The 15,694-nt window shown below is 41.3% G+C and overlaps 1 protein-coding gene across 3 annotated transcripts; it reads right to left on the reverse strand.

Annotated features, from left to right (window-relative positions):
* Positions 1 to 692: 692 nt before the first annotated feature.
* LOC126626448 (uncharacterized) lies at positions 693 to 3,356 on the reverse strand. Of its 3 annotated transcripts, none has more exons than XM_050295773.1 (4): positions 2,978 to 3,344; positions 2,700 to 2,778; positions 1,241 to 1,309; positions 693 to 1,020 (listed from the first exon to the last, which is right to left on the reverse strand). In XM_050295773.1, the coding sequence occupies exons 1-4, from the start codon at positions 3,232 to 3,234 to the stop codon at positions 913 to 915; spliced, it is 513 nt and encodes a 170-aa protein (XP_050151730.1). In that variant the 5' UTR covers positions 3,235 to 3,344; the 3' UTR covers positions 693 to 912. The 3 variants fall into 3 exon arrangements, with proteins under 3 accessions (XP_050151730.1, XP_050151732.1, XP_050151731.1); XM_050295775.1 differs by having other exon boundaries at positions 2,700 to 2,770; positions 2,978 to 3,229; XM_050295774.1 differs by lacking the exon at positions 1,241 to 1,309 and having other exon boundaries at positions 2,700 to 2,770; positions 2,978 to 3,356.
* Between the last annotated feature and the right edge of the window lie 12,338 nt (positions 3,357 to 15,694).

Below are 15,694 nucleotides of genomic sequence, written 5' to 3' on the forward strand. Positions count from 1 at the left end.
TAATCAATCAGCTTCAACGCAGTGCTGTTTATCCAAACTGAAGGTGTCGCCGATTGCCTTCACACTACTATATATCAAAACTGAAGATGTGTTGGTGAAAAATAAAAATAAAAATCTTAAGGTTGTTAAGAGGTTTTGCGTAGAGCAAGAATTTGCCCATGACAGTTTGTGTGTTGAAGTGGAGGGGTTGGCATGTTGCACATCATCTAATATTTATAGCAGTGAGGTCTCCTTCATACTTTTTAGCTGCGACCTGCCAATACGTTTTCCAAATTGCACCCGTCTCTTCGTGATGCTATCGGAATATTCTTGATATACCACCAGTGACCAAACCAAATCCCTTTTGATCTCCTTGTGAACCTAAATTTCTTGATAGAAATTCATCGCGTATGTCGAGCCCAATAACGTGGCCTTCCATTAATATTAAAACAACTCATCCAGCCATGATACCTAATTCCACACGCTTCAACATGCAAAGCTAATTGCAAGCAGATCGCAATATCATCACTTGTGATTATCACATCACATTATTTTTACCTCATCATTATCCCATGCATGCATGAAGATCATGCATCTTAACAATTCTGATCAAACCCATGATGCACCAATACGATGACAAGAATTCCAATCCTATTCGAACTACATCGCTTGCTTGGGGATATAATATGCATCCTATCTATCCTGTTTAAGAATATGCCAAGACAATTCATATTAAAAAATAATTATTATGATAAAAACCATAATATTATCCTTTAAAAATAACAAAATTATCTTCACTTTTCATCCAACGGTTGGGAGCAATGCTCACTCAATGGCCTTGATTGCACGGGCCGATAATGTAATTTTGGGTCCAAACACAACGAGATAAATTACCTTGTAGGAATTAGATTTGTGTTTCCATATATACAAATTTCAAAGATTCTTGGAGTGTTCTTCGGATGATCTGTAAATACGATATGCAGCAAAACACATTGTGGCATTCCCTATTACTGTCAGGGCTGCTTGAAGAGCAACCAGTACCTGCAACTCATTGAGGAGGGCCAAAGTCAATGTAGAATTTTTTTCTCAAATTCAGTTGCTGTTGTAATTGAAGGGACAAATTCATAAGAATCTAGCTATTGATTGTTAACAAGTTATGATCAAGATCAAAACTCTGTTTTTAGTTTGAGTTATTTCATTTCCCCGCCTCTTAAACATATCAAGTTTTGTAAAAACATGGAAGAGACACTGCCGTGCTTACTTCAAGAGAATCAGAGTTATAAAAGAAATGCCATGTGCATGCACATAATGCTCCACCAAGCAAGGGAACCTACACCAGTCAATTAAAAGTTAAACTGAGACAGTAGACATTTGAATATTTACACAAACTGCAAAGCAAGCTCTATGTAAATCTCCTTAACCAGCCGGCCCCCAACTCTATTTTCTTCCCCAAGGGATAAATAGTAACTTGGAGACCTAAACTTTTGACTTAAGACTAAATAAGATAAAAGCCGAGTTCTAAAATATGAGTCCCTAATCCGTTTGAATTGTAAAGTCAGTTAATAAGTAGAAATGAGGCTGCCAACTTAAGTTGTAACCTCTCTCTCTCAAAAAAAAAAAAAAAACTTAAGTTGTAACTTGTGAGCTTGTTTGTTGGTGCCCTTATATTCTAACTTCCAAGCAACTTAGCAAAAATAAGAAATTCAAAGATGATATCTATTCAAGTAAACAATGGTTGGCACAGAAGTACCAGGTAACGGAAATCTACCATTCTGGAAGACTGGTGACCTGTTCAAATCTTGCTTGGTTGGTGGCTCATGATAATGGAGGCCCTATGCTTTTGCTATCTCCTCACTAGTGTGTGTTGTGTAAAGACGAGGATGAGTCAGCTGAAGCATACGTGTTTACGTGTCTTCTTTACTTGGAAATTTTTTAGTAGATTGTTCCTACATTTGGTATAAACTGTTACTTCTTGCTGAGTTTATGGGGATTTGGGCAAACGAGATAGCTTTTCCTCCTTGGTATTCTGCAGTTCTGACCTCTACTTGGATTGTGCGGTTGGAGAGGAAAAGTAGGATCTTTGACAATAGGCAGAGATTTTTTAATTTTATTTCAATCCCCCCTTTGGGAATCATTGCCTAAACACTTTAGAAGCATTCCTTTTAGTATCGTCCTTCCTGATTCACAGGGAGATTTAGGTTGACGGTTGGTGTGCTAGGCTTGTGCTCATAGTTAGTTTTCCCTAGGTGCTATGTTAGTAGTATTGAGTGTCTCCTTGTTTTTCACTTCATTCTATTCCTCTATAAAGTTCATGTTACCTATCTCATAAATAAACACAAAACAGGAAGAACAGAAAACATTAGTCAAATTTCTGCTCCTACGCAGGCGTGCCGCTTCAGACATTCACTCAAAAGGGAATATGAAAATCCTATGTAATGTAATTCCACTGTAATTTTCATTTCAATTGCAAATCTCCCCACTTATACTAGCAATAGGAAAAATATTTAGTTATTTGATATGAATAGTACGGTTTCAGCCGAAAAACTAGTGGAACAAAGGGAACAATCTTAAAAGTACTTAAATGGAGTAACAAGTTCTACATTATTCATGATAACAATTTCTGCTAATTGGTTTTATCATTCAACCATTGATCGCTCCAAACAACCATATAAAATCGAAAATTCATTGCGGTAATTTGTAGGACTGGAATATGAACTCACCATCCCCCAAGACAGCCCTTTCCAAGATTCGAACCCGGACTTCTCCCCGTACTGCCACACCAATGCCATTGCTGTAACCCTTACAACCAAACAAACCAAATTCAAATTAACAAACCAACAAACCATTAGTGTGAAATATTCAATCCAATTAACAAGAAAATGCAAATTTAAAACAAATTCACGGAACCCCATTTGCAAAAATCACAAGAAGATGAGAGAGAAATGCTCTCTCTCTCTCTCTCTCTCTCTCTCTCTCTCTCTCTCTCTCTCTCTCTCACCATTCAACGACGCTGGAAACGTGAATGGCCCAGGTGGGCAACGAGAGGGCATTGGAGGGTTCATTCAAGGGCAGCAGCTCAGAAGCTGAGGCGGGTCCGACGAAGGCCAGGGTCAGACCAGCCCCGAGTACACCCACCAAGATTTTGGGGTAATGGTGGGAATTTGGCGGTTGGGTTTGAGGTTTTGGGCGCGGAAGGAAAAGGGATTTGCGCGGGAAAGTGGGTTTTGGAAGGTGAAGTAAGGAGTGCATTGCCATGGCCGTTGGGCTTTTCTGTCTCAAGAATTGCCCACTGAGGTTTTGAAGCAGCAGCAGGGTTGGAGACGGAGGGTATAATGGGAACTTACTTGAGGTCCTTCTGGTAGTCACTTACTTTGGATAAGGTAGTCGTGCGGGTGGGTGTAAGTTGGTTTGAGTCGGATTTGTGCCAAAATTGCAAACCGAAATTGACCAAGTTGGATCTAAAACCGATTAGGTTGGTTAACCAAATGTGGCGAGTTGATTTGGATTGATTCTAGGTTTGCATGAAGACGAAAATACATAATAATTTTTTCTTCTAAAACCTACATAACATAACACTAATAGAAGTGATTGCTCAAAAGAAATCACAAATGAAGCAGTCCAAGGAGAGCACCAAAACAGTAGCTGCTGCGTTTTCCAAATGGTGCCCCTGTTCTTCTTAAAGGGACTCTTAAACTAATCAGGTTTTGTTTTTATGTGGTGAAAACACGTTAACTCATAAATAACTAACCATTCATATTACTACACGTATTAATTACGATTAAAAAAATTAAAATTAAATATATGCGGGTCGGTTCGATTAATCGCTTCCTAAGAATTTTAGGAACCGATTGCCAAACTGATTAAGGTCTGTGCGGTTTGGTTTAGCCACCAAAAAAAAAAAAGGCCAAACTATCTATGTAGTACGAGCGGTTAAGAATTAGTTTTTCTTTCTTTCTTTTTTTTTTTTTTAATGCCCAATCCTAGGTAGTCATCACTCGTAGAGTATAAGGGTGCATTTGTTGCACCGGACTTCTCGGATTGGATTAGCTTCAGGAATTAAGCTAAATTGGATTAGACTATACTAAGGTGGGATTAACTTAGTTATGCGTTTGGTGCTGTGTCTGACTAAAAAACAGGACAATTAACAAATTTTAATATTATATTATTTAATCAATATCTAGTAATATTATAATATTAGTATATTTATTTATTTTCTTAAATCCTCTTCCATTTATTTATTTTTTTGAAAAACCATATTATCTACACTAAGAGGAAAGAGGTAGACTTAGCCTCACAATGAACTAGCAATAATATGGTTCAAATTCGTCTTTGGCGAGAACCAAATATAAGACCTCTCACTTGCAAGTGAAGAGGAATATCACTTGACCGTAGTACTTGAAGAGGAATACTACTAGACCGTAGTACTAAGTGGTTCCTCTTCCATTCTCTTAACCTTTTTTTTTCTCCGTCGTCGTCTTCCTCCCCTCTCCCTCTTTTACTCCCTTTTTTGTTCGTCCCATTGTCTTCCTCCCCACTCCCTCTTTTTCTTCCTTTTCACTCAAATTACTTTGCTTTCTTCTTCTCTTGTTCAAAGTAAGAAACTTTGAATTTATTTTGATATTTTTCTTTGGAATTACAATTCCAGTTCTTGGCGTTGGATCAAATTCAGAGCAGATCCAGCCAGGTGTTCCTCCGTGAAGCAAAGAAGGGAAATCTGGGCTGTGGGTTCGTCGGGTTTTTTATGAGGGAGAGAAATCAATTTGAAGCAAAGAGGAGGTTGGGTTCACAGGACGAAGGAGATAGGCAAGACAGTATGATTTGGTGATGGGGTTCGTCGGATGATGGAAATTGGCGAGATAGCAGGATTTGGTGACTGAATTTGGCAACACATGCTTGCATATCGCAATTAACGCAAGTATTAGAGAGATAGGATTAGCAATCCGATCCTTTTTGAGGGTCCTCGCTAAGACAGGGTAGCAAAGCTTTTAGTTGGAACGAGTCCAACTTAATCCCATTAAAAATAGTCCCGACTCAAATCAAATACAGACTAATAAGCTAGTCTAGTCTAGTGAAACCTAAAGAGCCCAAAACAAATACCCTAAACCCCTTAGATGGACGATCGAACCAAGAGGAATACCACTATTCTAGTATTAAGTTACAAAAGAAAAAGAAACCTGCAAATGGCTAGGATTTAGAGCGTGTTTGTCACAGCCCGTCCCGTGATTTTCTTATTCAGGACGTGAAATGACGGAATTGCCCTTAACGGGCATTAAGGTACGTGGGTGTGTGACATTATTTGGTCTAATCTTAGATATGTTTTGGAAGAAAATAAATTAGATAAGTTGATTAAATAAGGTTATTTGTATTTTGTGGTTAGGGATTAAGATTGGTGTATGGTTTTGGTTGGGCCACACACGCAGGACCTCTCCCTCTCTCCTTCCCCCGTGCTCACTCTCTCTCCTCCCTCACGACTCTCTCTCTCAGTCTCTCACTCTCCCTCACTCTCAAACCGTACGGACCAACCCCCCAAACCCTGAAACTTCACGGATCGAAGGTGCCAAGGGCACCATTGTGCTCGTGAAGGCTCTACGAACTCAAGGGCACCATTTTCAGGTAAGGAATCCTTCATTTTCACGTTGAAATCTTGAGGTCCGAATTTGGCACTATTCATGAACTTTATGTTGGTTGATTTTTAGGACAATCCAAGCTTGTAGTGAGCTTAGTTAGGTCCTAAGGAAGCTCGGGGACGTTCGTTTGGAAGTTTTGGACGTCGGGATCACCACGTTCAAAGTTGGCCGGTTCTTGTGGAATTTTTCCGGTGAGATTTCGTAGTTTTTAGAGCTTTAAAGTAGTATAGCGTGAAACTACATGTTGAGGGCTTCATTTTGGTATAAAATAAGAAGAAAATGGTTGAGAAACAAAAGAGAACGAGACGTTCAAAGTTTGGCCGGAAACCGGCCGCCAGAAAGTTCAGTCCGGCGAGCCGAGGTTGAAGATGGTGCGCGTGGGGGCGCGTGTCCCCGTGCCTGTCCTGGCGCGTGTCCCCGTGCCTGTCCTGGTGTGTGGGGGCGCGTGTGGCCTCCAAAATTTTTTCTAAAAATTACTCGACGTCCGTGATGTCGAGTAGGTCGATGTGGTATATTCATATACCCAAATTGAGCATCGTATGAGAAGTTATTTCAAATTATTGGTTATGTGTTTAAATTAACGTTTTTATAGTTGTTTCGCATATAGGTGACACTTATCCCGAGGACGAGCGCATCCAGGGACGTCACGGGGGTTACGACCCATCGACTTATCAGTGAGTGGGCAGTTTTGTTTTCGTATTACCTATATACAACTGTTTTTCCCAGAAAATGCGTTTTATATGAAAATTATGAATTAATTTGCCATGCATGCAATTGTTGAGATAATTAGTTTGATAATTGATGCATATATATGTTAATTGACGCGGTGGACGCACAGGTGAGTTTTTATATTATTCAGATGAGTTATTTTATGAGAATTGCATTGAAAGCTCATAACCTGCACCCTAGGTGTTATTGCTTATATTATTATTCACCACACCGCACGCTCGTCTTGGATCTAAGTAGGTGGATGTCGTACAGACCATGGGAGGGTTCCAACATGCTAGTCTTATAGATCACTAGATGTGGTTCCGACTAGTGGGTGACCTTAGTTATGCGCGCTGATGATTGATAAGAGAAGCACTATAGCGTATTTATACACCTTTCATCGTACATACTACTTTACGTAGTTTCGAGTGATATGCAGTGTAGTGCTGTACAGGTCATAGTTGGTGACTCCGGCAGGGCCGTATAGGTCACTGTGGTGACTCCGGCTGAATGGGATGTTGAGCTTTAGAATCAGCCGTACAGGACTATTGTAGGGTCTCCGGTTGATTTATTATTTCACCTGATTGATATTGATGCATTTCTGATTATATTTGGCATGGCGTGGCACATTATTTCTGAGATGTTATGTTGATGGATATGAGCTGAGTTTTGATGATATGTGTATACATATGTTTATATACTATTTTTCTGGGAAAGTATACAGGTTTTACGGTGAGGGGTTAGAAATGTTTTAAATGAAATGTTTTGGAAAATCTTTGGTTTTACTGACCCACTCATCTTTGTTTTGCGCCCCTCCAAGTTCTAGTTAACGGTTGGTGGCTCTCGGGGTCTTTTTCGGCATTCTGACAGACGTTCTGCATGTAGGACTCACCTGCGGGTGATGTATTTTATTTTGGTCCTACTTGACTGCACTTAAACCTATGCTCTGAATTTATGTGTTTACCTTATAACTCATCCTTTTATTCTAGTAGGTGGTTCTACTAGAGATTGGTTTGAACTCCTTTATGTTCTGTTATATCTTGCTTCCGTGTCGCACTTATGGTTATGTCACGCTCGCGTGACGGCCAGCACGCCTTGATCCTCTGGGTCGGGGTGTGTCAGTGTTGTAGTTGTTACATTTGATTGTTTCAACTATTTAAATTATTTTTTAGTGATGCTAGAGAAATCATTTTTTTTCGACCATGTTTTGTAAACCACATGATGGGCGGTAGATGGTTGGATTCTTTCTTTACAACAACAACAACAACAACAACAACAAAGCCTTTTCCCACTAAGTGGGGTCGGCTATATGAATCCTAGAACGCCATTGCGCTCGGTTTTGTGTCATGTCCTCCGTTAGATCCAAGTACTCTAAGTCTTTTCTTAGAGTCTCTTCCAAAGTTTTCCTAGGTCTTCCTCTACCCCTTCGGCCCTGAACCTCTGTCCCGTAGTCACATCTTAGAACCGGAGCGTCAGTCGGCCTTCTTTGCACATGTCTAAATCACCGGAGCTGATTTTCTCTCATCTTTCCTACAATTTCGGCTACTCCTACTTTACCTCGGATATCCTCATTCCCAATCTTATCCTTTCTCGTGTGCCCACACATCCCACGAAGCATCCTCATCTCCGCTACACCCATTTTGTGTACGTGTTGATGCTTCACCGCCCAACATTCTGTGCCATACAACATCGCCGGCCTTATTGCCGTCCTATAAAATTTTCCCTTAAGCTTCAGTGGCCTACGACGGTCACACAACACGCCGGATGCACTCTTACACTTCATCTATCCAGCTCGTATTCTATGGTTGAGATCTCCATCTAATTCTCCGTTCTCTTGCAAGATAGATCCTAGGTAGCGAAAACGGTCGCTTTTTGTGATCTTCGCTAGATTGCTCCGGTCATTAGTGTGGATAAGTATATAAATGGATAGAGATAGGAAAGCAAACACAAGATGTACGTGGTTCACCCAGATTGGCTACGTCCACGGAATAGAAGAGTTCTCATTAATTGTGAAGGGTTTACACAAGTACATAGGTTCAAGCTCTCCTTTAGTGAGTACAAGTGAATGATTTAGTACAAATGACATTAGGAAATATTGTGGGAGAATGATCTCGTAATCACGAAACTTCTAAGTATCGGAGTGTGGTGTCGTCTTGACTTGCCTTATCTGTCTCATAGGTAGATGTGGCATCTTCTCTGGAAGTACTCTTCCTCCATCCAGGGGTGGTATCTTTAACTGGTGGAGATGCACAAGGTAATGTATCAATTTCACTTGAAGCTTACTTGTAGTTTCAGGCTTGGTCAAGCGCGATACAAACCATGTAGTAGGAGTCCCCCAAGTCGCCGAGCTAGGGGGTCTGCTGAAAGAGGTGACAGACAAGGTAAGCAATCAGAGCTCCGACTGATTGTTCACCTTCTCCCCATCTTGCAGCAGCATGAAGGATAAAGAGAAGAAAAATGAGAAGAGATGATATGAGATACTTTTGCTTTTGAAGAAGTAACTTTCCACAGGCTTATTCTTGAACTGAGCTGGAGGGTTTTCTGGTTTCCTCCAGAGTATAAGGCCGACTGAAGAATTTGAGGGTCAAAACAAGTCCATCAAATCTAGAGTACGTTCTACCCTGCTGATATGGGATACTTTTGCTTTTGACAGAGTAATGGATGTATCGGCAAGTGTGCTGTTACGCTTGTCTCCACATGCTTCCTTGTATCCTTCGCACTTGCCCTATCTGTTCTTCAAGTAGATGCGGAATCTTCCCTGGAAACATAAGATGTTGAAGATGAGTACTCGAGAGCAATGCCAGGTAAGTAATCAGGTAAGGGGTTCCAGGCAGTCAGTTCCTGGCTGGAAGCTTGATTCCAAGTGCTGACTGATTGCTCTCTTTCTCCTTGTCTTGCAGGTAAAAACAAGGCCAAAGGAAAAGACAGGGAAAAAGCATGATATGGGATACTCTTGCTTTTAACCCTGATGATATGAGATATTCTTGCTCTAGTATAGCTTGTTTGCAGAGGTATTATCGGGGGGAAAAAAAGCTGAATATTTCGAAAGGCTTCGTTGGGAGTGCCCTCTCAGATATGATGAAGGGTTGAGCATTTTTGCAGGTCTGCCTGTCCGTTGGGGATGGAGGTCGACATATATAGGAGTCTCCCTAACAACAAGTAGTAATGCTATTCCTTTACCCTGCTTGGTCATAGCACGGTAGTGGGAGCTGCCAGTTTCACATGTTTTAACTCTGTCAGAGCACTTTGAAAAAGTGGTCTGTGGTATCTGGCTCTCGAGATTCGGAGAACGATGCCTCTTCGATTTTTGAGAAAGCAATCATGCTGGGGGTCTGGCTCTCGAAATTCGGAGAGCAGTGTCTCTTCGATTTTTGAGGAAGTAATCATGTTGGGAGTCTGGCTCTCGAGATTCGGAATGCGGTGCCTCTTCGATTTTGGAGCAAGCAATCCTGTTGGGAGTGTTGTCTCGAATGTGAGTAAAGGTTGGGCATGTTTGCTAGTCTACCTCGCCACGAAGCACAAAGGTTGACACACAGGGACTTTCCAATTATCCAGCAATGGTACTGTTCCTTTACCCTCTCTTCGCTTTTGAGAAAGTAGTCATGTTGGGAGTCTGGCTCTCGAGATTCGGAGGATGGTGCCTCTTCGATTTTGGAGCAAGCAATCTTGTTGGGAGTGTTTTCTCGAATGTGAGTAAAGGTTGGGCATGTTTGCTAGTCTACCTTGCCACGAAGCACAGAGGTTGACACACAGGGACTTTCCAATTATCCAGCAGTGGTACTGTTCCTTTACCCTTGTGGGTAATAATATGGTAGCTAGACCTTCGAAATTTATGGGTCTAAACTTTGTTAGTGCTGTTTCTTTGCTATTCTTTTACCTTTCTTGGTCAGAGCGATGTAGTGGGAGCTGCAAGCTTCACGTGCTCAACTTTGGCATAGAACTTTGGCAAAGTTATCTGTGGTACCCATGAGCTATTGTTGCGTGTGGGAAGTGGGTGATTGAACAGTAAGATTCATGTGCTTTCTACTTCACCAGAAGTCTTCGACAAAATGCCCATAATTTCTACAAAGCTGAGTGTGCGTGTGACAGGTGCTGACAAGGCTAGAAAAGTAGGTGCCTCTTCGATTTCTGAGATCGGCCCTCGTGGTCTCTGAGCAGCCCAGCTTTTGAGAAAGCGAGCGCCTCTTCGATTGATTTGGAGAACGATGCCTCATCGATTTTTGAGAAAGCAATCATGCTGGGGGTCTGGCTCTCGAAGATTCGGGGAGCAGTGTCTCTTCGATTTTTGAGAAAGTAATCATGTTGGGAGTCTGGCTCTCGTGATTTGGAGGGCGGTGCCTCTTCGATTTTGGAGCAAGTAATCTTGTTGGGAGTGTTTTCTCGAATGTGAGTAAAGGTTGGGCATGTTTGCTAGTCTACCTTGCCACGAAGCACAGAGGTTGACACACAGGGACTTTCCAATTATCCAGCAATGGTACTGTTCCTTTACCCTCTCTTCGATTTTTAAGAAAGTAGTCATGTTAGGAGTCTGGCTCTCGAGATTCGGAGGATGGTGCCTCTTCGATTTTGGAGCAAGCAATTTTATTGGGAGTGTTTTCTCGATTGTGAGTAAAGGTTGGGCATGTTTGCTAGTCTACCTTTCCATGAAGCACAGAGGTTGACACACAGGGACTTTCCAATTATCCAGCAGTGGTACTGTTCCTTTACCCTTGTGGGTAATAATATGGTAGCTAGACCTTCAAAATTTATGGGTCTAAACTTTGTTAGTGCTGTTTCTTTGCTATTCTTTTACCCTTCTTGGTCAGAGCGATGTAGTGGGAGCTGCAAGCTTCACGTGCTCAACTTTGGCAGAGAACTTTGGCAAAGTTATCTGTGGTACCCATGAGCTATTGTTGCGTGTGGGAAGTGGGTGATTGAACAGTAAGATTCATGTGTTTTCTACTTCCCCAGAAGTCTTCGACAGAATGCCCATAATTTTCGCAAAGCTGAGTGTGTGTGTGACAGGTGCTGACAAGGCTGGAAAAGTAGGTGCCTCTTCGATTTCTGAGATCGGCCCTCGTGGTCTCTGGGGAGCCCAGCTTTTGAGAAAGCGAGCGCCTCTTCGATTTCTGAGATCGGCCTTCGTGGTCTTTGAGCAGCCCAACTTTTGAGAAAGCAAACGCCTCTTCGATTTCTGAGATCAACCCTCGTGATCTCTAAGCAGCCCAGCTTTTGAGAAAGCAAACGCCTCTTCGATTTCTGAGCAGGCGCCTCTTCGATTTTTGAAGCTCCGTCGAGTGCAGATTTTTATAGGGGCTGGCATTAAGTTCCAAAGCACACTTGAATCTCCACCAGTAGAAGCTTCATTCTTGCACTTCTAAGATCTTGATTTGTCCGGCCTCTTCTCTCTTCAACACCTTTGAAAATGTCTGGCCCCTCCGACCGATATGGTTTACAATATATAATGGTCTTCAACACCTTTCTTTAAATCATTAAAATAAAAAATTCAACCACCAATATGGTTTACAATATATAATGGTCTTCGTAGCATTTTCCCTTTTTTTTTTTTATAATCTCAATCATTCATTTCTTGTATCACTCCCTGAAATTGATCCACGTCATTACGATGGTCCTCAAATTGAAAATCGCTCTATGTAGTCCTTGAAAACAAGTGTTGCAAATTAATGTAGTCTTTTCATCACAATTTTGTCAAATTTATGTTATTTGCTGATATGGCACATAAATGAGCCCCCTAATTCTTTTTTTTCTTTTTTTTTTATCACAAATAATAATCCTTGAAATTGACCCACATCATCAAGATGATCCCTAAATTGAAAATCAATCAATGAAATCCTTGAAATAGGTGGCTCAAATCAATGTGGTCCTTCCGTCACAATTCTGTGAAAATTATGTTATGTGCTGATGTGGCACATAAATGGACCCTCTAAGTTGTTTTTATCACATATGTTCATTGAAATTGACTAACATCATCAACATGATCCCTGAGATTGAAAACCGATCAATGTAGCCCTAGAATAGGTGTTTCAAATAAATGTGGTCATTCCGTCATCATTCTATAAAAAAAATTTGTTTTGTGCCGATATGACATTTAAATAGGTCCCATAAGTCTAAATAATTAAAAATAGGTTTAATAATTTAATAATTAATTGAAAAAGTTGTCAACCCAAAAACTCAATCCCACAATCACCTCTGATCGCAACCCACACTCATCTACCTTCATCTATGGTAAACTTCGCCGTATCTTCCCTAAAATAAAAATTTCTCAAGGCACCCATCTTTGCACCCTTTGACACCCTTGACCGAAATAGACCAGGATTGAGACCATTTTTGGTGATGGCTTGAATTGGCGACGACTTCTGTGACATCACCGTTAACATTTGGGAGATCAACATCCTCACAACCTTAATCTTGGAGAGCTTGTTGGGCACCCCTTGGTGATCCTGGTGACGGGGAGAATAGTGAGCTCGCCTTGAGATAATCTCATTTGTTCTCCAAAACCCAGTTTATTCAGAAGGTGCAAGATTGGACCTACGCCAGGCCCAAGAAGATCGAACACAAGCATAATTAAGAAGGTTGAACCTTGCATTCTTTAAGTCAATAGTCCCCAACTAACTAGGTTAACTGCCTCGATGGAAAGAGTTATATGTGTTGTTGATGCATAAAACCGGAGGGGTATTGGAACAACGTAAATCCGACCGTGAATCTGCAAGAAAGTAAATAACACAAGATGTATCGTGGTTCATCCCAATGTTTAGGCTACGTCCACACTGATATTGTATTTCTTTGAGAGGATTGTGAGGGAGAGAGCCTCTGTAATGAGAGTGAGGCTTTTTCTGAATATGGGAGGCTTTAAGAGGGTGAGGGGACTCTGAATATGAGAGTGAGGATGAGCCATCTCTAATGAGGAGAGTGAGGAGTCCTTTTATAGAATCAAGGCTCGTTACTTATTACATATTTGCCCCTTCCTTTATTACATAATTACATTTGAGTACCTCGAGTATTTATATGAGATCTAAATACGTAGGCCCTAAGTATGGTATAAACAGTAGTCCCCCAAGTCTTCAGTCAAGAGAGTCTTTTGGCTGGAGACTTGAAATTCAGTCCATGTGTGGACTGAAGTAACTAGATATTGTCTAGGACTGATACTTCATATGAGACGGTGCTCAATTTAAAATGATGCTCAACTAGAAGTAGCACATGTTGTGAGGTTGCTTGGCTTGTGGCTTATGTTGCCTTGGTTGGTTCGGCTTGTGGCGTCGAAGGTGAGGGAGTCCCTTTTATAGAACAAGGGCTCGCTCCTCAATACATAAATGATGGGTTAGAGTTGATGCTCGCGGCGAGGTGGTTGCTTAGCTGGCGGCGATGCTCTCTAATGAAAGTGAGGGAATCCCTTTTATAAAATAAGGGCTCGCTCCTCTGTGCATGAATAATTGGTAGTCTCTAATGAAAGTGAGGGAGTCATTTTTATAGAATAAGGGCTCGTTCTTCAGTACATAAATCATGGGCTAAGTCCCCCAAGTATTTTTCATGAGGCCCAATATATGGTACATAGTGTAGTCCCCCAAGTCTTCAGTCAATAAAGTCTGTTGGCTGGAGACTTCAAATTGAATCCATGTATGGGCCGAAATGGCGGTTGTTAGGAGGCGGTATTTGTATACCCTGCACTGAAGCTTTGTAGGTGAAGCCTTGCAAGTGAAGCTTTTGAAGCTGGAGCTTTGTAAATGAAGCTTTTGAAGCTGGAGCTCTCAAAGCTGGAGCTCTGTAAATGAAGCTTTCGAAGCTGATTGACATGAGTGATGCTCATGAATGTTTTGTTGATTGACATGAGTGATGTTTATGGATGTTGACATGAGTGATGCTCATGAATGTTGACATGAATGATGATCATGAATGTTTATGTATGATTGACATAAGTGATGTTCATGAATATTTATGTATGATTGACATGAGTGATGCTCATGTATAGTTTCTAGAGTACTAGACGTACTTTTGATGACCTGGTTGGTGATAATAGCGGCAGGTTGCCGAAAATTTTTGGAGTACTGGGCGTACTTTTGATCACCTGGTTGGTGGTAATAGCGGCAAGCTGCCAAATAATTTTGGAGTATTGGGCGTACTTTTGATCACCTGGTTGGTGGTAATAGTGGCAGGCTGCAGAATAATTTTGGAACCATAGGGCCTGGCTCTTTTGGGCATATGAGCCTTCGCCCTCCGCATAACATTCCAGCCCATTATTTTAGGCCTTTGGTTTTTTATTTTTTTATTTATTTTTATTTATATTTTTATTTTATTTATTTTTATTACCCTCTGATGGGGTTTATACAGATGTCTCCGAAGGATAAGAAAAATAAATTACATCATTAAAAAAAAAAAGGGAACTGCTGGGACTCGGCAACAGTAAGATTTCTCCCTTCACATCAACCTTAGCGGTCCAGCTGTTGGAGGAAACCTTCACGTGAAGGCAGGTTTGGTCAGCAGACATGGTCTCTCATACTTTGATACTTTTGCATGTTCTCCGGATGGGTTTTTCAAAATGGGAATATGCATGATGAAAGGTCAATATACAACACGAGATCTAAACACCAGCTAGTGTACTCCAGCTGTAAAAGGTCAGTATGCTTATCCAAGTACTTTCTTTTTTCCTCTTTTTCCTTTATTCCACTTTTGCTTTCTTAGAAAATGATTTGCTACCACCCTGTAAAGAAGATGCAGAGAATGGGTTGCGACTGAGCACTTTTGGATGGTATTGCAACCTATAGAACCTCCTGGCCAGGCTTTCAATTGCAGCCACCGATCCCTGCTGGCTCCGTACCACGACCTCAACACGAAATTGTTTGCCAAGCTCCTGGGCCTGTAAAAGTAACATTTCAACTGCAGAGGATGACCCATACGTTAGAAGAACATCACCATCCCTGATTTTGCTAACTGCATGCTTGACCATCACTTTATCAGCAAGTATGATCTTCTCGGATATAAACCGTTCAATATCTAATTGGAGAGATGCTTTTGCTTCTTGGTGAGTGTCGTGGTGGCTCTTAGAGGATCGGCGAAAGGAGCAAGTCAACATTTGGCAAATTATAGAACATGTGGTGTGGTGGCGTTCATGTAATCTTGACATCTTGCCTGCGGTATAGGACAATCTACATTGTTTTTGTCTTCTTTTGCACCAAACTCGCCAACAGAGAGAACCCCCTTGAATCCGGGTTGGATTCTTGTTTACCCGGGTTATGGGAGGAGCTCAAACTCGCCATTCTTCCTCTCTGTCTATTTTTGTATGTAAGAAGAAAAATAGTTGGCACCATAAATTGGCGACCTGTTGACTAACCTTTGATGAACTTTTTCGTTGTCGTCTCTGGTGACGGTGGTCGCCGACATGCTCT

Source organism: Malus sylvestris, chromosome 6 (genome assembly GCF_916048215.2).
Source record: "Malus sylvestris chromosome 6, drMalSylv7.2, whole genome shotgun sequence".
NCBI lineage: Eukaryota > Viridiplantae > Streptophyta > Magnoliopsida > Rosales > Rosaceae > Malus > Malus sylvestris.